Consider the following 23,420-nt stretch of genomic DNA (forward strand, 5'->3'; position numbering starts at 1 on the left):
GATGCCACCACGAACGACTTTTCCCTGGATAGAATAAGATTGGGCCGGGGCCGACCTGTCGTTATTTGCATGTTGAAGGGGCAAAAGAGGAGAGAAAATCAGGTAATACACACACACATACTGAGAATTGGGGACATCGTTGCCCATCGGAGCAGAGGGAGTGGTGTGGTAGCGCAACTAGCAAGAGAGGACTAGAACGCCAAAGAAAGAATCCGGCCACTGCTATTTAAAAAATTTCTAAGTCCACACGATCACATAAGGTGTTCAAAATAGTTTGAGGAATATTAACCATCGGACTTGGACTCGATCGAGTATATATAATTTTGCCAAATTTGGTTAATTTAGTTGTCGTACATTCATATACACATCCACACACACTTAAAAAGTTTAGTTTAGGATCTCTGATCGTCGCTGCGTACCTTACCCTCAAAGGACAGGGTACCCATATATAATTAATAATTTAAAGAACTAGAGATGATGATGAAAATCTTTAATTAATTATCCTACGCAACGCAAGTATGGTATATAATTAAAAGATTATAGCTAGTGTGAAGCTCGATGCCATGAAACATGAAAGCCCAGAGGGAAGAAGTAGGGATCAGTCTTCGAGACATATTGTTGTCTAATTAACTTTAATTATAACCTACTTGTTTAATCTGTGTTGGTGATTGGCGCAGCCATTAATCTAATAATCTACGTTAAATTATCTATTTAATTACTTTAATTGCAGATCAAGACCTTGAAGCCTAGGAAATAACGCATTTAAAAAAAACAAATAAAACATGACATCTAAATTTATATTCAAACCCCGTATCGATCCCATAATTCTAGCTTTAGTTAACTTCAAAGTTAATATATAAATAAGAGAATCTCTGCTTATTCACCAACCATGGGGAACTGTTTGGACTTTTACTTTCGTAATTGTATTGTTGCCACAATCTCTTTTAATTTGGACCACAGCTCAGAGAAGGAAGTTGATGAATACAAAGCCAACACACTCAAGTAGCCAAAGTTTTAATTAAGGTACCTATCTTAAGATCTCTATGCAGTGTCTGCAACTAATTTGTTTATATTTAACTTTATATGATGATGATGATTATTCAATATATTATATATATATATATATATATATATATAGTTAATCAATGTGATGTACCCACGTGCATGATTCGTGTGTATAATAGTTGGTCGTTAATTTGAGTCTTTAAGGAGACAACAGACTTGAGAGTATGAGACTGATGAATAGTGAGTACTCCCACCCCACCTCACCACCCTCCAAGGCCTCCATTCCAAATTTGAAACACGAACTATAAGCTTATCATTTATCATATCATGTTATCTCATGAAATTAACGTGGATTTGGTGGATGGGGACCCACCTTTTGGGACTAAAGAAGAGAAGCGTAGACCTCCTTTTCAACCCCAAGCCCAATGAAGAAATGGTGGGTGGGTTCTGGTTAAGTGGTTCTGCTTCTGCTTCTGCTTTAAAATTCTCAGCCTCATCTGATGGTTGGCGTCACAGAAGAAAGAGTTCGATTGGATTGGATTGGTGGTCCGAGTTAGTCTACACGGCTACATTGGCTCGTTCTATAGCTAGCTACACGGGCAAAAGAGAGAAGAGGTTCAGTCAAACAAAAGTGTCAAACCTCCTCGAGCTGTCCTTGAAGAGAGAGAGAGAGAGAGATAAGCTTTAATTTCCCCGGGTCTCACGCCTCTCCAGTCTCCAGTCTCCTCGCAAAAACCAATCTTATCTTTGCTTTGCCTTGCTTTGTATTTGTACTCCATAAATAATTATTCCATTTCAAACCTCCTACTTTAATATCCTTTTTGCTTATACTAATAATTACTTACTTTATTCCATTCATTTTATATTTTATTATATATTTCTATATTAATTCAATATTTCAAGTTCAACAACAACAGCAACAACTTTAATTGATAATTTTATAATTTAGGGAATATATTTATGTACACTCACATAGTCACATACATAAAAGCATTCCCCCTAGCTACTCGCTGCTCCTCCTCAACCTCAAGTAGTCCTATCCTACTATTCCTATCTATCTGCCTCTGGCCGGCCTCTGTGTGGTGGTGGTCAACCAGCAACCTCATCAAGCCGTATCTCTTCTAGTCCTAGCTTGTTCAAATAGAAAAGGAAAACCCACCCAATAAGACCACTAATCTTGCCCACCATCACAAATCCATCTTTCCTCTCCGCCTAGCTTGCTAGTCTCGATCGGCCGAAATGAAAACCTCTCATTTCCTATATAGCCTCCTCTGACTCTCTTTCCTTTCGCCTTTTTTTTTTCCTTAATTGTTTCTCTCATCTGGCTTTCTTCTTTGTCTTTCCCAAGTCGCAGCCCATCTGGGTTTCCTGTATATACTTGTTCGTTCCTAATCCCCTCCTAACACACTTCCACACATATATACAGTTGCTTTGAACAACCAAAACAGATTGTCCAAAACAATTAAACCTTCTTGTACGTATAGTACTCGATCGTTTTAGTTTTCCTTTGGTTTGAGTTTTCTCTTCCTCTTTATTGGCTTTTATTACAACACCTCTCTCTCTCTCTTTTTCTTCTTGTCATCTATCGATGAGATTATGAGAACATGGGCATAAAGTTCTTGAGCCTCCATATGATTCCCTGGTGCTTCCATCTGATGGGGAACCACATCTCCTGTGTGCAAGAGCTCCAGTCAGAACCACCACTGGAGACCATCAAGCTCATCAAATCAGACGGCCTCGTGAAGATCTACCACAGACCCATCAACGTATCAGAGCTTATGCTTGAATTTCCCAGACACCTAGTCTGCCACTCCGACTCATTCTACATAGGCCAGAAGATTCCAGCTCTCTCCGAGAACGACGAACTCAAGCTTGGCCACAAGTACTTCCTCCTCCCAAAACATTTCTTTCAATCGGTGCTATCATTCGTCACCATCGCCTCATTTGCTTCCTCTCCATCTCAGCAGTCGTCGTCGTCTTCATCGAGAAATTCCAACAATGAGTTCCTGAAGAAGGCAGCAGCTAGATGCCAACCGTTTGACATACACAAAACTCCATCTGGTTCTCTTCAGATACGCGTGTCGGATGAGTTCATATCGAAGCTCATGCTGGAGGGGAAGATAGAAGAGCAAGAGCAAGAGCAGAGTTCAAGTAAATCCAAGAGTAAAGTTTGTACTACGCCTCAGTTGCAGAAGGATTACACGCACCTTGTTGGGTGTCGGCAATGGAAACCGAAGCTCGAAACCATAAGAGAATCCGAAAGAAGGAAGCTTTCGCCTTCGTTTGGCATGAAGAGAAGGAAAAAGTCACAACCGAAAGGTACCCAAAAGAGTCAGAAACCAGAACAGTTTCATGTAGCATTCACAAAACCTCCTTCAAGCTCAAAGACAAAGCTCAAGATCAAAGGCAAGAAAGGCTTGTGAAGAAACTGTCATGTTTTAATTTGAAAATTTTGAATCTGTTATAACTGTGTAGAAAAAAAAAAAAACTGGGTTTAATTAGTTATATATACATAAGAACCTTTTTTTTTCAAGTGCAATCCAAATAATCTTTATCTTTAAAATTTTAATAGACTCATCTTATCCAAATAATTAATCCTTTTCTCTTTCTAAATTCTATCTGCGGATGGATAAGTCCATATTCAATAACCCGTTCAAGATCAGATCAAATTTGTGTCTGCACAAAGTTGGTTTTTCATTGCAAGTTATCAAGTTGGAAGTAATTCCATCATTCCATGGTATCATATTCACATCGTGCAATCGAGGGAGGAAGCTAATAAGAAATTTATCATATTCCATCGTATCATATTATCTCGATCGATCCAGTTATTTGAATTTTGAACATGGGGCTGATCAAAATCAAGGACTAGTCGATTACCACGTGGTGCAGATGCAGTGGACACAACTGGCTGCACGTGTTTACAGAGAGAGATCACAGATGTTTGTCCCAACGTTGACGTCAGTCAAAGATGAGGGCTCTGCTCTGGTTTTCAGTCATAGAAACGCAGTCGGGGGTGTTGTTGGGCTATGGATTCGAGGAGAGCTGGCATTTCCGGTCGCCGGGTCACATAACAACAAGTTAGTGGTCAGCCGTCAAACGACGTCAGCTTTTTAGAATTCACATCTCCATATTCTAGATTTGCGCTTTGAATTTTGGTGGGGTCCACCTTTTTTGCCAAAGTTTTTATTTTTCTTTTCTTTTCTTTTTTCTGGTAAAGGACCGACGGACCTCCCTTTGGACGAATGTGACATTAATTTTTTTAAATCCCAACTTTACCCCTTTAAAATCCTTAGGCCATATCTAATGACTGAAATGACATCCCATGTATATTAGAGATATCTGGATAACAAGGAGTTGAAATAGCTCAATAACAGTTATTCTTTTAAGATTTTAATTCTTGGTGTTGTTAGGCAAGACCTGTCACTATTTCTTTTTGAGAATTCCTTAATATTTTTTTATTTCCTTTCTCGTAAGGTTTAAAATATCGATACAAACTGATATCTTGGTAGAAGTGTATCGGCCTGTATCAAAGTTTCTTATACCTTTTTTCTTCGAAACTGGTTTAAAGGAGGCAGATCTACCCCTTAAAACAGGTCACACTCCGATACGATCCCTATAGGGGTGTATCGTGAAGTCAATGATACGATATGCCTCATACGAAGTGTATCATATCAAAAATTTGAACTTTGATTTCAGGTAAAATTTACAGAAGATAAATTTTGATGGGTTACTTATATACATTTGGCAATAAATTCTTTGAATTTCTAGACCAGCACTCTGTTTCATTAAAAGTTCCTCAATATGTACAGACAGAATGAGATATAGTAGCTGTTCATCTCTGTCAAGGCCATGATGATGCATAGTTAAAGAAATTGGAATCCCAGGAGAGGTAAGACCTTCAAAAACTTTAGATGAATTTAATAATCTTAAAAATCCTAAATCCATTTGCAGTGGGCCTCATTTACTATATAGTAATGTGAATAATGGGCACAATATCTCTCTATTATCTTGCATGAATACATTTGGCAATAATGGACACTATTTTGAAAAATTGAAGATTTAGCAAGGATAAAAGGGACTTTTTGGTGATTCCATCAGACATAATTTTGGCAGGGGATGGTTTAGTCCAATTTGCCAACTGATGGTGGCTCAGTTGGTAGGTTCTCTGACTTGTCAGAGTAGAGACCTGGGATCAAATCCTGCTGCCACCAGGGGTTGGGGGGGTTAAGGGAAAGGGGATGGGCTACCCCCTGTTGTGTAGCCCCAAGAAGCAAAAAAACAAGAGAAAAAAACAGAAAATTGAGGGGAGAATTCAGTATTTTCAAGAAATACTAGAGGAGGTTTAAGTATTTTACCCTTTTTTTCACTATGTACTAGCATTGGAATCAACCAAAATTTTCTGTTTTGCCCCATGAAAAAGAAAGCGAATTTTCTTTTAGGTAATATCGACTGTTAGTGGTATTAGCAGCGACACCATTGGGGGGGGGGTGAAGAAGGAGGGGAGGAAGAAAGGGTGGCTGCATCAGTCTTATCTCATTAGAGATGGTGATCAACGATGTGTACTTGGACGGAGGAAGGTATTGAGAAAGGTCTAAAAGAGATGCTTAGGACTTGGGTCGATTAGGGCATTGGATGAGGGAAGGTATTGAGGAAGGTCTGAAAGAGATACTTAGAATGGGAATGGGAACCGTAGTCCCATGGGGGTGGGAATGGCCATTCCTCTGGGGAATCCCTTTCTGCCTAGAATAAGAATGGGATTCCCATTTCGATTAACAAAAGGTTGAAATCTAATGGGCCATTTTGATTCCAATTCAATGTGCATGTTCCCATGAGCCAAATGGAAATAGGCGCTTGTAAATTACACGGTGTGAATCATATAACCTTTCAATTTGACTAGTTTTAACCATTTACTAAATGTCATCACCCAATTCCAATTGTTGTTTTTGACACTCTTTATCAAATACACACCAATAAATTTACAGCGACAAAAAATTCTAGGATCTCAACATTCACTTGATTTCCATGAATCCATCTTCAAAACCAAAAGAAATAATCTTTTTAGGATAAATGATGAAAGACCTAAATCTAAAACTACACACACATTACCAATCGATCCATCCCAGAACCCCCTTGAACAACCATCTAATTTCCCTTCAGCAATCCCAATCAACAAAAAACAATGAAATTAACAATTGGAGACCAAACTCCTAAGATCCATTGTACATCATACTAAATTTCCTTTTCATGGTACCGAATGCAATATTCACAAGTTGGCTTTAAAAAACCAGATCCAACACATACACCACATAAAAAACACTAAGATACAATACACCACATCAAAACATCACATCACAAAACTCTAACAATAAACCATAAAAATTGCCAAGATTTTATTCTAACGACCTTAGATGAATAAAACCAAGACAACAAGATTAACCCATTCTCTAGTAAAGCAACCTTCCACCTAATTCAGCATCTTAGTTTATGTTTGTATTGCAAAATTTTAGCTCAAATTTCTTTTGTTTAACCATTTGATTGTCAAATATTATACTCCAATGATTACAATTAAATCACACTAAACTTTAAAGTCTAAATGACCAAACCCCTCTTATCAAGGTCAAAAACCACAAAATGATCTATCCAATTGATCTCAACTATAACTTCTTTCATTTCCTTATAAAATAAGCAAGATTTCATTTTGAGCCCTCTCATTGGTTGAAAAGCTAGAAGCCAAAACTTTAATCAGAACCAAATGTCTCAATCCTTACCTCTAATCAAAGATCTTTTTCTTTTATAAAATTTTAAACACTCAAAAATGCCTATCCACCATATTTTAACCCAAATTAGCTCATTTAACCTATCATCAAACCATTATTCCATTTCAACAAACCTTATTGATCAAAGCTTGTCAGCCATAGATCTCCATTATAGAGACTGTATTTGACTAATCAGACCTCACCATTATATCCATTGACCCAAAAAAACCCAGTACATCAAATTTTATAACCTAATTCCATAATTTGAACATTAAAATAAAAACAGTTTATTTCAATGCACTAGATAGCCATGGTGCTAAAAGAAGGAGGTGAGGGATTTGGGAATTTAGTACCTGATGTAACCGTTTCTGGTCACGTATCATTTTTTGTGATGTATAAATTTTTTGGCTAAGTACCTCATTATTTGACTCGGTGGTGACGTGCCTTAGTGATGAGCTACTAGGTGGCGAACTGCCTGGTGGCAAACTGCCTGATGGAGAATTGCCTGGGGGTGAACTGCCTGGTGGCGAACTGCTTGGGGGCAAACTCCCTAGTGGCGAACTGCCTGGTGGCGAGCTCCCTGGTGGTGAACTGCCTGGTGGAGAATTCCCTGGTGGAGAGCTACCTGGTGGTGAGCTCCCTACTAGGTGGCCTGTGACTTAGAGAATGGTGGAGCTCCCTGGTGCAGCACAACCCGACTACCCTCTGCATGAGGTGGTCTTCTTTCCTTTGGAGGCAGTAGGAGCTGAGGGACCTGTGAGACCTCTATCTTTTCCTCCTCTTTGTAGGTGGTAGGAGCTGAGGGACCTACGAGAACTGAATCAGAGGACCCGGGGATATTTTCCCGGTGGGGGCTCTCCGACGCTTAAGTTAGCACTCTGATTGTAGAGAGCTTTGAAGATGATATTGGAGAAACGAGAGAGCTAGAGAGCAAGGATTACCTCAATTTTTTCCATCCTCCTCCCCTTTAGGGGGTGAGGTCTTTATATACCGGAGTCCTCACGGGTTAGGTGGGTGAAAAACCTCCAAACGGTATGACTCGTCACATCCCATCAAAACCGGGTACGGTGGTGAACTCCTCGAGGTCGTTAGGCTAGCATTTATGTCAGGTGGCCAGGTCAGTGCTTAAGCTAGGTTGTCAGGGCGGTGCTTGTGTCAATCGGCAGGTCGATGTCTGGGCCAGGTTGTCAGGTCGGTGCCTGTGTCAGTCGGCGGGTCGGTGTCTGGGCCAGGTTGTCAGGTCGGCGCCTGTGTTAGTCGACGGGTTGGTGTCTAGGCTAGGTTGTCAAGTTGGCGCCTGTGTCAGTTGGCAGGTTGGTGTCTAGGCCAGGTTGTCAGGCAGGAGATCTTCCTGCGATATACCGAGCTATCCTACAAGTGGCGAGCTGCCCGGGGGAGCTATGCTGAGCTGCTTGTGGTGAGCTCTATCGAGCTGCTTCTGGCGAGCTCTGCCGAGCTGCCTGGCTCTTTGGCGAGCTCTTTGGTGAGCTACCGAGCTTCTTGGCGAGCTCCTTGGTGAGCTACCAAGCTTGTGGGGTATCCATGCCGAGTTTATCGGTGGGCGTCTTATGGGCGGCTAGGTCGGATCATGTGCTAGACTGATCCAGGTTGGCCAGGTAGCGCAGGTCGCGTAGGCCGCCCGCAGGCCGCGCGCCAGGTCGCGGTAGGACGGCCAGACCGGTGCCGGGGTGGGTCACCAACTTCGTAAGTTGTTGCCTGGGTATTTTCCCAGTTGTCACGAGGTGCCACGTGTCGTAATTTCACTGGAGGCCCAAATTTGTCCTCATCAATTGCCCCTACTCCCGAGCTGAGAGTAACTCAACGAAGGGAGTATATTTCTTTTGGCCCGTAAGTCGATGAGCTGGTAAGTGCTGATCCAATTCCTTAGGCTTCGGGAGCTGCCTGTATGTGGTGAGCTGCCAGTAAGGTGAGGGGGTCTCCGCCAGTTCTGTAGTATAGCCCTTAGGCTCTAGGGAAACTTATAGTTCACTTTTGTTGATTTTGCTCCTGCTGAGGAAGCGATTGGATATTTAGCAATAGTGTGGCCCGTAGGCTTTAGGAGTGACTCGTAGTCTACTCTTCTTTGACTTTTGCTCGTGCCGGAGAGGTGACCGGGTCTTAAGCAGTAATGTGGCCCGTAGGCTTTGAGAGTGACTCGTAGTCTACTCTTCTTTGACTTTTGCCCATGCCGGAGAGGTGACCGGGTCTTAAGCAGTAATGTGGCCCATAGGCTTTGGGAGTGACTCGTAGTCTACTCTTCTTTGACTTTTGCCCGTGTCAGAAAGGTGACCAGGTCTTAAGCAATAATGTGGCTCGTAGGCTTTGGGAGTGACTCGTAGTCTACTCTTTTTTAACTTTGCCCGTGCCAGAGAGGCGACCGGGTCTTAAAGCAGTAATGTGGCCCATAGGCTTTGGGAGTGACTCGTAATCTACTCTTTTTTTATTTACTTTGCCCGTGCCGGAGAGGCGACTGGGTCTTAAGCAGTAATGTAGCCCGTAGGATCTGCTTGTGAGGTGTTGAGCTATGATTGTGTTGCATCAGCTTCATAATGCCGGTCACCCACTCCTACAAGAAGCTATTAGGAACTCGACCTTCAGGGGCAGCACTACTAACTTTAGGTCGCCAGCTCACACGGGAGCCTTGGAAGGCTAGACCGGTAAGGGTGCCTATGTAGTCTGTTGGCCGCCAACTCCCGCGGAAGCCACGAAGAGCTCATCTTTGTAGGGGGGACCTTGAGGAGAGAACTGATGAGGCATTATCTGAATTGAAAGTAAGGTTGGTAGAGCTACTTAGTCTGTTAGCTCCCTGCATAGCCTTTGAGTTCATAAAAAATGTAAACTATAAAGCGATAGCTTCAATTTCTAAAAAGTGAGGACTTAGCTTTGGTAAGATAAGAACTTAGCTTTTGTAGGATGAGAACTTAGCTTTTTGTAGCATGTTCCCACAGACGGCGACGATTGATGTAACCGTTTCTGGTCACGTACCATTTTTTGTGATGTATAAATTTTTTGGCTAAGTACCTCGTTATTTGACCCGGTGGTGACGTGCCCTGGTGATGAGCTACTTGGTGGAGAACTGCCTGGGGGCGAACTGCCTGGTGGCGAACTGCTTGGTGGCGAGCTCCCTGGTGGCGAACCGCCTGGTGGCAAACTGCCTGGTGGCGAGCTCCCTAGTGGTGAACTGCCTGGTGGCGTGTTCCTTGGTGGCGAACTGCCTGGTGGCGAACTCCCTGGTGGCGAACTGCCTAGTGGCGAACTGCTTGGTGACAAGCTCCCTGGTGGTGAACTCCCTGGTGGCGAACTCCCTGGTGGAGAGCTACCTGGTGGCGAGCTCCCTACTAGGCGGCCTATGACTTAGAGAATGGTGGAGCTCCCTGGTGCAGCGCAACCCGACTGCCCTCTGCATGAGGTGGTCTTCTTTCCTTTGTAGGCAGTGGGAGTTGAGGGACCTGCAAGAACTGAATCAGAGGACCCGGGAATATTTTCCCGGCAGGGGCTCTTCGACGCTTAAGTTAGCACTCTGATTGTAGAGAGCTTTGAAGATGATATTGGAGAAACAAGAGAGCTAGAGAGCAGGGATTACCTCCATTTTTTCCACCCTCCTCCCCTTTGGGGGGTGAGGTCTTTATATACCGGAGTCCTCGCAGGTTAGGTAGGTGAAAAGCCTCCAAACGGTAAGACTCGTCACATCCCGTCAGAACCGGAGTACGGTGGTGAACTCCTCGAGGTTGTCAGACTAGCATTTGTGTCAGGCGGCCTGGTCGGCGCCTGGGCCAGGTTGTCAGGGCGACGCCTGTGTCAGTCGGTGGGTCGGTGTGTGGGCCAGGTTGTCAGGTCGGCGCCTGTGTCAATCGGCGGGTTGGTGTCTAGGCCAGGTTGTCAGGCAGGAGATCTACCTGCGATACACCAAACTACTCCTGTACTGAGCTACCCTACAAGTGGCGAGCTGCCTGGGGGAGCTATGCCGTGCTGCTTGTGGCGAGCTCTTTGGTGAGCTACTGAGCTCCTTGGCGAGCTCCTTGGTGAGCTACCGAACTCGTGGGGTATGCATGCTGAGTTTATCGGTGGGCGTCTTATGGGCGGATAGGTCGGATCATGTGCTAGGCTGATCCAGGTCGGCCAGGTCATGCAGGTTGCGCGCAGGCCGCACACAGGTTGTGCAGGCAGCGCGCAGGTCGCGCAGGCCTCGCATGCCTTTCGCAAGCCACCCGTAGGCCACGTGTAGGCCACGCCAGGCCGGCCAGACCAGTGCCCGGGTGGGTCACCAACTTCGTAAGTTGTTGCCTGGGTGTTTGCCCAGTTGTCACAAGGTGCCACGTGTCGCAATTTCACTGGAGGGCCAAATCTGCCCTCATCAATACCCATCTCTTGAAAACATTCTCTTTAATCCATGGCTTACATTGGTTTAAGGAGAGTCTTTTTCAAGAACCTTGGATTCCTTCTGTCCTCATTTTGATCTAAATTTGATTTGTAAATTAAGTATATCTTGTGTAATTTGGAAGTCTAGATGAGACCTCAAAAAAGGTTGTGATTCCAGATAAAAAGAGGGGTGCCTAACCCCTTTGGACCTTCTCTCTCCTTATCCAAAGAACCTTTTGAATTTATGTTTGTATACCTTGTGAAAGAATGGGGTCATTGTTTCTTTTCTAAACAGCTGAACTGTTTAACCTACAAAAAGGGCCCATTTCCACCTAGAGAAAAAATGGATGGTAACTCGTTACTTAAGCCAGGCATGAGCTTTTCTAAGCTCACACTATACTATTGAAAAAAGATCCTTCTTGCTACTGTTATTTATATCCATTGACGAGAAAGAAGAAACAGAAACTGATGCTTGATGGTGAAGATCGAATGCCACCGTTATGACTAATCATGTGAGTTGATGTTCTGACCAATGTTTTAAAAATCGGATTGGAAACGGAACCGTTTTGGGGACTAGTTTCCGAGTCAAACAGTCTGACCTTCCAGTTCAAATGGATGATCCATTTTGATTTTTAAAAAAAATTAAAAATTAATTAAAATAAAAATGGCCAAAAACTGTTATCTTGATCAATGGATCGACATGACTGCCAGTTAATGGGTCACTGACCAAATGAATGATTTTTAGCCAATGAACAGTTTTAGGGTGAAACAAAACTGGTTGCCTAACCAGTTCTCTGGCTAACTGATCCGGATTTCAAAACCATAGTTTTGACTAATCACAAGGCTGTGCTTGGTTTGGAAGAAATAAGTATGAAAAGGAAGGGAAATCTAGGAATTAAGATATCATACAATTCAAATTAAATAATCTTTATACTTTTTTTTTTGGTGGGGGGATATTAATATAACACATTAATGCGGATTAGGGTAGGAATGAACATTATTTGATTAAAATCGAAAAATAAAAAATTTTAGCTTATTTAGTTAGATTATATTGGTTTCTGAATATTTTGGTTATTGCTTTCAATTTTCATATTTGACAATTCGTTTAACCAGGAAGCAAAATTAACTGAATTTTATTTTGGGTATTTTGATTATTTCGGTATTCCTTGATTTGGTTTTCGATTTGACTGAATTTGTTTTTATTTAGAAACAGGAAAGATATGGTACGGAAAGAGATTTTATCCATCGAAGCACCCCTTAAATTTTGATGAAAGCAACCTGATTTGTTACCTATTTTCTGATAGCAATTGATTGGTCGTAAGCATTTCCAGTATCAAACATACTTACATAGTGAGCCCATGTATTTAATTAATTTATGAGTGGTGTGGGGTATTATCAATGAAACCACAGCCCTTATGTTGTTCAGGTATTCTATCTTCCCCAAAAGGATGGGAATAAAGATAGAGCATGTTTCTACATTCATAGGGATACACACGTGATAAACCATCTCAGCTCAAGAAAAGCTAAACTTGAGACACGTGAAAGATAGAGAGAGAGAGAGTGGACTAGACATCAACCATGTCACCTTTTATCAACAAAGTTTAGTCTTTTTCTTTAACACGGGAGACGTGGGTGTGGGGGTTCTTTCATAAATAATAAATTAATAATAATGTTTTACGACCTGTTTTCTAAAGGCAACTGTTTGTCTTTTATTTTTTGTTTGCCATTTGATTGGGTGGATATTCATCATCCCATCCAGATTTAGTATGTCTTTGATAGAGACTTTGTTTTTTAACTAAAGTACAAAATATTTGTATTTGATTTGTACTTAAAACAAAATAATAATAATAATAATAATAATATCAATTATTTATGACAAATAGACATCATTATGTATCATTAGACGCTATATCAGTAAAATAGTGCATAAATATCTAACCATTTGAGAAAAGTGTTAAAATGAACAAGCCAACTTTTGTGAATATATATACATATGGAGCTCTGATTTGACAATAATTGGACGGCATTTTGATGCATAGAGTGTGGATTGTTAACATTTTGAATGTTTATAACTCAATAGTGGAAATCAGAAATTTGCATTGGACAAATTCGTACTTCTCTGTTTGATGAGTGTGGACTACAGCCCTACAATCTACGTCACATCATTTTCCAATTTGTGATCCGCCATATTGATGGGAATTGGGAACGAAGAAATGAGGTTGGGGGTGATGTGTTACTTCTAAGGGGGTATTCTTTTTCGAATTTTGAGAGGGGAGAAAGTTGGTCAATGGGATTTTGACCAAGAATCCCATGTTCTTTCTATGGATAAAATGGTCATTCCCTTATTTACATGAGAAATAAAAGAACATGGGTAAACACACTTACCCAAGTAAGTGTTTCCCAGGAAAAACTTACCCAGGTAATTGCATTTACTCGAATAAATAACTTACCGAAAAGTGAACGGGGCCTGAGTTCTGACTTCCAAGGATTTCGAGGTGACTACTTGGAAAGGCCGCATTTGAAGAAAGAGCTCCTACTACTCATCTCCAAGCCCTGTCCATTGAAGGATTTCGAGGCAGACTTTCAGGAGAGTTCAGGGACGATCTAAGGAGGAAAAAGATGATATTGTTTCTTCAACTCGACACCTAGTTTCTCTCATGGTTCCACTTCAATTCCGTAAAACCAATGGAATTCCCCGTCATTAACGGAACCCCAGCTGAATTTAAAATCGTTTGCCCCTTCTAATGGAAACTCAACCTGCTTTACTTAGGGGGATCAAGAGCCTATGACTCTCCGCAAATTTCATCACTTCTCTCAACTGCTGTTGTCCGAGTTCCTTGAAGTTGCTAATCCAATGAAAAAGATGAAGATTGGATCTAAGGATGTGGCTAACTCCTATAGCGGAGATCTAGTACACTAAAGACCCTATCGGAAGAACTTTAAGTCCCGTTCATTTTTCAGTAGGTTACTTATCCGGGTAAATGCAATTACTTGGGTAAGTTTTCCCTGGGAAACAATAACATGGGTAATTACTCATGTTCTTTTATTTCTTAGTAAATAATATAATGACCATTTTAATCATAAAAATCCATTATTAAAAGGGGCACTTCTGCCTCATTCAAGTGTTAGCAACTTTTTTACTAAGGCCACATTCACTTTTTGGTAAGTTATTTATCCAGGTAAATGTACTTACTTACCCATGTTCTTTTTTTTCCCATGTAAATAAGGCAATGGCCATTTCAACCATAAAATTCTATATTCAAAAGGGACATTTTTGTCCCATTCAAGTGTTGGCAATTTTTCCCCAAGTGGGAAAGTATTTACCCACCTAGGAGATGCGTATCATTTACTCGGGTAAGCCATACCTATGAAAATAAATTTTCCCTGGTCCCCACATAAACCTGAAAAAAGAGATTCTTGGTCAATGGGAATCAAAATCCCATTGACCAGACTCCCCCCCCCCCCCCTCTCAAAATCCAGAAAAAGAACACCCCCTAAGTGGGAGGAGATGGGTACCACTTACCTGATACCCAGGAAAATATACTTTCCCTGGTTCCCACATTAATATGAAAGATGAACACAGGATTCTTGGTATGGGAACCAAAATCCCATTGACCAACTTCCCCCCTCTCAAAATCCAAAAAAAGAATGCCCCTTTAGAATTTGGGTCCCAAACGGAGTTTCTTCAAATGGTTGGAATGTCATTCAACCAGCTGGGATGGACATGGAGCCTTCCTCAAGTGGCTTTTGGATTAATGAAATTATGGGGATGTTTGGAACGTGGCCATTTTTCAAAAAAATGGTTCCACATCGGATCCACATAAGCATTTCAACAAATGCCCGTGTATCTCATTGTTTGGTTCAGCCGATTATTAAAAAATCGTGCATGCCTTGAAAATCGGGACCCCACCGATGTATGATGTACCAAATTTGGTGTTTCATGCATCGGTGAACCGTTTCCCCCAACGATTGACTGATGTGTATCCTATGTGGTGCTTACCTATCAGCACATGCATGAAAAACGGTGATGAAAATCACCTTACCAAGTAGCATAATGTTTCTCACTACCTATGTGGCAGAAGCGTTTTGTTTTATGAAAAACGGGTCTTAGAAGCATGGACGTTTTTTCTTGAAAATCAGTCTCAAAAAACGCCTATGCTTCCAAACACCATGTATATTTCTGCTTTGGGGACCATTTAGATTTGAACTGTCCGTATTGTTCATTATGTGGTGGTATACTGAAGGACACATTTAAAGGCATTTTTTCCTTTCAATTTTTTCTCTCAACCTAAAACCAAGAAGTATATTTAAGCAATTAACCCTTTTCTTGTTGTGAGTTTCAAAAACAAATTAGAACCATCTAGTTTCAAATAAAATTGTTTAAAATAAAAATTTTGAAAGCATTTTCTAAAATTTCTAAAACTGAAACAAAAAATATGTTCTTGAAAAATTTGTTTTCGTTTAAAGTCATATAATATATGTCATCATCCTGCATTCTTTCACAGTTTTATTTCATCGTGTTAACATTTCATAATTAAACAATATCTGTGCTCCATCATTTGTGCTTTCCATGGAAACAGATCATCACTGATATCAGTTTCAGTTTTCACAAAACTGTGCTCATACCCTCTTTACAGCCACTTGCAGCTAACTGGGTATTGGGAATACCTCTCCATGAATAAAAATATACAAATACAAAGATATTCCTATTATACATTGTTGAGTGGCTGTGAGAACGATGTGAACATGATGATTTTGTGAGGACCGAGTCCGAATTCATTCACACTCATCCATGGCTACCTTCTTAAAACTAAAAGTAACCCAAGAAGTTTCTGGTTTCTCACCAAATATAACTTAAAGATCCCACCCCGTAAGGTTGTCAATGGTTGGAAGAAAGCTAAGGGTGATCATTTCCAGCCCAGAAATTTCTGAGCTTGAGCCTAAGACTTGTGTTCAGGCCCAGTCCATGTCATATATTCATTGCGAGTGGATCTTGAGAGTTGAGAGTTGTGAGCTGCGATCACTATCAAATTAACCTCTCAGCAGTCATCACTCATCAGTCGTCACTCGTCACCGCATAGTAAAGTTGCTGCTTGGAGCTTATTCAAACCTATACTCTCACTAGTAACTAGTGCTCATCGTCAAACGAGTTCAAATTTCCTACTAACTTTTTCTACCCACTCTCTACCTTCAAGGTTGTTCTACATTAAATCAAATTTCAATAAATGATGTTAAAAATATTTACATTTTACGATATATATTTTACATTTCACAACATTAAGACTAGCAATGTCAAAATGTCAATAGCTGGATGCCTCATCTTATCGTTGGTTCTCGTATAACTGATGCACCATAGGTTATGCTATTGTTTGAACTGTGTAATGATTTTTGCATATATATATATATATATATATATGCATGTAATTATTTTTCCATCTCTTTAAATGCCCCCACTAATTCAGGGGGCTTTTGTCAAAATCTGAAAATTCAGCAGGGTAATTGCCACCAGCCGGCCCAAAGTATAAGATATATAGTAATATGTATTTTATCAAAAAAAATATTATCTCCTTAAACTACTGCCCCACTAATTCCTTCCATGAGGAATAGAAGATTGGAAGACCAAGAGGTGGAGTAGAAACTGGAAAGTGGAAATCATATAATTTCTTAGCTTTCTCAAACAAATTAAAATGTTAGAAAAAATAATAATAATGACCAATTACTAGCTCGCTCTGTGTGTCACATTTGGCAATACTAGTAGGCCCGAGCACAGCGCTATAGCCCTGTCTGGGTCGTTCCTCTCTGATAGTCTGACGACGAGTCAAGCTTCATTGCTACTAAAATATCAGAGAGAGGTTGTTATAACTTACAACATTAACAGGACGAAGGTGTCATCCCCTTTAATTTCTTCATTGTCAAGCATCCTCTTTCTTTTTCCCATGTAAAAAGACGAAGCACTCATGGATTTACTACTTTACCTTGTTTTGTAATGCAGTAATGGGAACTCTGTCTGTTTTGTAAGCGTGGTGGTGGCCGGCAGAGATTCGAGCTCGTTTTCCGTGCCTTTTCTTTTTTGTGTGTTTATCATTTGCTTTTGGTTTTACAAAGAATAAACAAACAACCTGTATTGTAGTTGTATATGGTACATTTCAAAAGAAAGCAACCGGCAGTAGAAATCTTTCTTCAAGTCTGATCCTTCAAATCAAAATCTAGAATCAGATTTGGCCTAAAAAATAAGTCGTGCCATTTTTTATTACCTTTGTTATAACTATTCTACAATTACAGTATCAAGTGCATGAGAAACAATAGAAAGAAAGAAAGAAAAAAGAAAATCGGATCCGAAGCCGATAATTACGGATCGATTCCACACAACAATCTCCGTTACCTTCCGCTGTGATGCATGCGTGCTTGAGACAGAACCTAGCTGTTGATCTGGTTGGGCTCCAAATTTCAATCCCGAAAGAGAAGTTATAGACATCAACCTTGTGTTTTCTTTTCTTTCTTTAAACACTCCTCTCCAGCATCTCTTGATACCTCTTGAACGATTCTTGCTTCTGCATTTTCATCTGCCGATGAAACCTCTTTATAAACAAGTCGGCAACGTGGTCGATCTCGTCTTCAAGGCTGAAGTTCTCTCTGTCCTCCTTAGAGTTCCTCACCAGATCTATAACCGACCCACCCTGGTCGACGAAGTCATCATTCTCGTCGTCGAACAGCGAGTGGGTGAGGTCCGGGTACTTATCATCCTCGTCTTCTTCTTCTTCTTCTTCTTCCCCGTCTACCTTCACCAATTCGGTGCAACTTGGGTTGGGGTGCACCTCATTGGCCCTGCTATTGAATTCAATGGTAGCCTGGCTCTGGTCGTCCATCTCGTCTTTGTCTTGTCTTTTATCTTGCTGTGCGATCAGTGCGTGCAGTTTGTGAGAGATTGAAGCCAACAAAACCTTTTTGTTCTTCAAGAGCGAGAAGATTATAAGGCGAGTCTTCATAGCGCTTGCTTTGCTCTTGATTGCTAAGGACTTGGCCTTGACGATGGTGGTTATCACAGAGATGATTTGTTTTAGGAAAACAGAAGCTCGGTTCTTCATGTTTGGTTGTTGGAATTAGCTATTTCTGAGGAAGACCCACAAAGGAAAACCCGAACGAGAGAAGAAGGCTTGGAAAGATTTTGAAGAAGAGATTTTGCAGGATTAATTCCAAGTCCTTGAAGCTAGGAAGAAAATAACAGAGAGCTAGCTAATTGAGATTGTGATCAGAGAGAGGTTTTGAAGATGTCAATTATATGGAGAGATACAAAAGTAGTGGGTTTGCATGAACTGATGAACGAGAACAAGAGGTTACTCTGATGAGTTTATATGGACAAATTAAAGCAGTCTTAGCTTCTGCTGCTTTTCCTCGTAAAGAGGGGAGAGAGAGAGTAGCTAATGGATGAGTAGGTGTTAAGAAAAGCTTGGAAAAGTTAAAGCAATAAAGAGACAAGAAGGAAAAGCATATGGAAGGGGATACGTGGCTCGAGGAGATTAAAGCGGGTGTGGTATGAGAGACAGGTGGCTCGCGGAAATTAGATCACATGCAGTGAAACCATGGATGGGGATGAAGAATCAAGGGAGTGTGAGGCCGCGGTTGTTTACAAGCTTTTTGAGGGGACAGAGAGAGAGAGAGAGAAGGCTGGTTGATTGCAATTTGCATACGGATATAGACTGGGCCTCACCTCACCTCACTTCACTTTTGAAGAATAATTGGACTGACTGGTTGTGTGTGGTTGGCACCATATGCATCATGCATGGGAGAGCCGTTGAAGTAAAGATCTCCATCTCTTCTTTTCCCAACTCTTTTATTTTATTTATCAGCACTACAGACAATTTATATACGTTGAAGTTGGAAATTACCTATACATTTGCACTTAATTAAACCTCCACGTACGACCAGAAAAATAGAATAAAGGGAAATTGTCTAAAGTTAATTATGAGTTTTCACCATTTCTCTTAAATTCATCACAACTTTTCAAAATGTTTAAAATTCATCATCTTACTAACTTGATGTTAAAGAGACTTGTGGGCGTTAATATATTATCACTTTAATTTTTATAGAGAAATATAAAATATATATAAAATACATTAACGAATGTCAATATATTACCGTTTTGATATTTATACATTAAAAAGAAAAGAAAAGTTCAAAAAAAATATTTGCAAATATAAAATACATAAAAACATATAAATTACAAAAATATATAAAATATATAAATTGCAAACAAAATAAAAAATTATTTTCAAATTATAGAAACTATAGAAATTGAAAAACAAAATCAGAAAATAAAAATTGTAGAAAAAAACAAAAAATTATAGAAAAACACAGAAATTGTAAATAAATAACAAAAATACAGGAAAACTTATAGATTGTAGAAAATAGAAAAATGTAAAAAGAAAACAGAAATTATAAAAAAATTGGAAATTATAACAAAACATTAAAAATGCAAAAAAAGAAGAAAATTGAAAACTGAAGACCATTTTTCCTCTAACTCACCATTCAAGGGTAATTTGGTCATGAAAATTGTTGTTTATGCTGACATGGACACCTCTCTTAAGAAGCATTAACGGTGCACTAACGGAATGTAAGTTTTGGAAAATAAAAACTTACTGACATTGTGAGTTTTAGACATTTTGAAAAGTTATGGTGAGTTTTAAACAATTACCCTAAAATAAAATAATGAAGTTGCAACGATATTAAATGACAACTTAGTAATGTAAATCAAATGAATTTCGTTTTAATAAAAGACAAGGAAAGAAAGAAGAAAGCTGACTAATTTGTATTATCATTTAACATAGAGTTTAACTTTTCATGAAAGAAGAAGAAGAAAAGAATTATGATTTCGGATTTCAGTTTTCAGATAGGTTTTAACCTCCCCCCAAATTTCGAACTTCCAAAGCAAAGCAATTCTCCGATCTTCATTCAAATATGTATGTACAAACCTTTCCTAGTTTTTTTTCTTTTTTTTTTTTTTTTTGGCAGAGTTTTGAATGGGAGAAAACAGTAATTAAGTAATCCTCTTTTGGACCATGCTTCTCTTCGTTCTAATTAAGGTGATTCTTAGTGCGCGCATGTGTTTGGTTTTGATAGAAAATCAAAATATATAAGAGAAAAGCATAGAAATTATCAAGGTTTTCAAAACCGGATCGGACCGGACGGTCAGACCAGAAAAACTGAGAATCAGTCATCGGCTCCATTTTTCCTCAAAACCGTTGATTTTGGTCAACAAATCGTTGAACCGACTGATTAATCATTCGAACTATTCGAACAGTTTTGACCATTTTTCAATTTTTAAAATTTTTTTTTTCAGAATGGGCCGACCGTTCGAATCGAACGATCGGACCGTTGGAACCGATAACCGGACCCTTAACCGGTTCCACACTCCATTTGTTTATAATTTCTAATAACAACGTTATATATGTTTATGTAATGGACTTAAATAATAACAACAAAATGACGATGTTGCTTCCTTGAGGGGAAACAACGTTAATTTCCGTAATTAATCAACAACGTACGTACAGGATACAGCACCCCTACATGTACCCAAAGCTCCCAAATTGAGTAAATGTTGATTGTTGTGAACTTGCTTTAATTTTATTCCCATGGTGCCTTCAAAAAATATATATATATATATATATTCCCATGGCAGCCAGGAGTCCAGTACCTTCTCAATTAAGCCAGCTACAAATTTGTACTTTTGTGCCTAGCTTGTTGATCTAGCCAATACAGAGTTGCACCTTTCGCGCAATGCAGTAATCCACCTTAGTCCTTACTCAAATAATTAGAGAAGATGAAGAGATACATTTATATACATAAACAGGAAAGTTAATAAGGATTAATTTCTGCTGCTCTGAGTCTGAGGAAAGTGTCCACTTCTACTACGTACTGTCGGTTTAATCAATAGCAATAAAATGTAGAACCATGTTTTACTCGAATTTATTTGGGAAAAAGTAATAGTAGTAGTAGTACACTTGTACCAGTTATAATCTGATTGGTGGAAGAAAGAAACATTATGGAGACACACATGGAATTGCTTTTGCGATTCCACTCCCATATATAAGCCATAATGTTCACATTGATAATATTAGTGAAGAAAACAGAAAATCTTAGCACCGGCAGAGATGGTCCCTGGTTTCCTCTTCGGACAAATGTAAATTATTCAATCAAAAGCATAAAGCATAAAGAGATAGGAGGGGAAAGTTGAGAGTTGAGAGAGATGCATGGCAAATTGGCAATTGGCAATTCAATTTACTAAGTTAGTGGTCTGCACTGCAGTGCCCTGCATTAAGGGAATGCCAAACATGTTTACTTTTTCTTTTGGGTAAAATACAAAGAACTTGCTCTCAATTTTTTGACAATCATAAAAACACCCCCTTAAAATTTTACTTTAATAAAAGCCTCCCCTAAACTTTTGGAAAACTTTATGTATGTTTCCCTTTTGACATACCCCATTTACCGTCCTTTTTCTTTTTCAATCTCCTACCCCTAAAGTTTTACATCTTGATAACCTAAAACCTAATCTACAAGGTGATAATGTAACTAACTGCCTCCAATTTCAAAAATTTGCCCTCTCCCTCCCCCTTGTAGGCCCTGTCTGCTAGTGCTAGTGAAGGAGGAGAAGGAGATTTTTATTAAAAAATTCAGGGAGGTTTTTATTAAAATAAAACTTCAGGGAGATTTCTTTGATTGTCAGAAACTTTAGGGGATGCTTTTGTATTTTAACCCTTTGCTTTTTCTTTTCTTTTTTATTTTATTTTATGATGGCCAAGCCACTACACCAGAGAGCGGGGTATTGTTTCGTGTTCTGGGCCGGGTCCATATATAGGACTCCTCAAACTTGCCTTTTTGTCCGATGCATGATTGTGCATTACATATATCATCTGGATGGGTCATACCCATTACACCATCTGGGCCCAATGTCATATCGTCCATACATAGATCCTGCAGGTCATTCGCATATGAATATGATGCATTCTTTTCATAAAAACGACAGTTGGGCTTTATGGGCGGGGCCTTAAAATAGACCTTGAGACTTTTTTGAGTTTACTTTGTCAACTATTTGATTTCCTCAAACATGGTAGAGACCTATAATCTAATTTACACCCCCTGCATATTTTTTATTTCTTAAAATTGATTTGGCACTGGCAGAATACCTGATTAGTGCTTTGCATACGGGTCTGGTAGGATGTTAATTATCGGATCCGGACGGACCGCACAATTTGGGTTTTGCCTGAATTGTGGTGGGCACTGGCCAGTTGTGTGGGCCCATGGGCGTGGCCCCAGAGACCCAAGAAGCTGTTTCTTTGAAGGGAAGAGAGGAGATGCACATGCATTTCTTTTGTTCGTTGATTGTTGGAAAACAAATAGAAAAAGATAAAGAGTTGGGTAAGCTTTTTAGTTGTCAAGTCACAATAAAAAGAAATCCCGTAAGGTTTATTGAGTTGCATAAATAAATAAAACGCAAGTCGGTATTGAACAAATAATAGTGTTAATTTTTACTTTACAAGAACATGCTCTCTTTAGTTTAGACTTTATTATATAGAGACTGTAAAGTTAAAGCCTAAAGCCTACTCTATAGTATATACAACAACGCACTAATAGTTAGTGTTCGAATCTCCAACCCACAAGAACCATTACAATCGAAGATGGAGAATATCTCACTTATAACTTATTTGAATGTTATCATTCATGGAGAAATGTTTTTAATATACAGCTGTCAGCTGTAGTTATGTGTGGGTAGGAGAACTGAATTGGACTGGACAGGGGTGTAAAGTTAATGAATAAAGAAATTTGTTGTTTCTCAACTATGATTCTAAAACCACATCATATCTCAAGAATTTGTGACCAATTAATCAATATCATTAATATTAACATGTTAACCAATGTAATGATATTTATAAAAATTCACGTGTGAGTTTTGATTGGTTAAATCTATTCCTATATCATATCTTTTCGGTATTTCATGCAAAAGAAGGGGAAGAAAAAGCGAGTAAGGTTTAACTGAACGCTTTAACTGTAACCGGTTGTGGAACCAATGACAAGGTTTCATGCCCGTAATAAATTACATGGGACCTGCACCTTTTATAATGACGCCCATAAATTTATTACTGATGCAAAACCTCATCATGAACAGCTAAAGTGTTTAGCTAATCCAGATTCGAAAAAAGCGCATATATGAAGATTATGAGATAAGGCGCGTGGGCAATTGAGCCATTATGCATGCAACTGCAGATTGGCTTCAGTCGAAGAACCTTTCAAGCAAAAGCCTTTACA

At 39.6% G+C, this 23,420-nt stretch overlaps 1 protein-coding gene and 1 long non-coding RNA gene across 2 annotated transcripts; one reads left to right on the forward strand and one right to left on the reverse strand.

Annotated features, from left to right (window-relative positions):
- The first annotated feature begins 2,009 nt into the window (after positions 1–2,009).
- LOC148862264 (uncharacterized) lies at positions 2,010–3,538 on the forward strand. Its single transcript, XR_016110389.1, has 2 exons — positions 2,010–2,887; positions 2,970–3,538. It is a non-coding gene; the product is annotated as an uncharacterized LOC148862264 (long non-coding RNA).
- A 13,799-nt stretch (positions 3,539–17,337) lies between these two features.
- Positions 17,338–18,511, reverse strand: LOC148862265 (uncharacterized). Its single transcript, XM_088974657.1, has one exon. The coding sequence runs from the start codon at positions 18,203–18,205 to the stop codon at positions 17,621–17,623; it is 585 nt and encodes a 194-aa protein (XP_088830783.1). The 5' UTR covers positions 18,206–18,511; the 3' UTR covers positions 17,338–17,620.
- Positions 18,512–23,420: the final 4,909 nt, after the last annotated feature.

This window comes from Nelumbo lutea, chromosome 3, assembly GCF_056320005.1.
Source record: "Nelumbo lutea isolate HS-2025 chromosome 3, American lotus-T2T, whole genome shotgun sequence".
NCBI lineage: Eukaryota > Viridiplantae > Streptophyta > Magnoliopsida > Proteales > Nelumbonaceae > Nelumbo > Nelumbo lutea.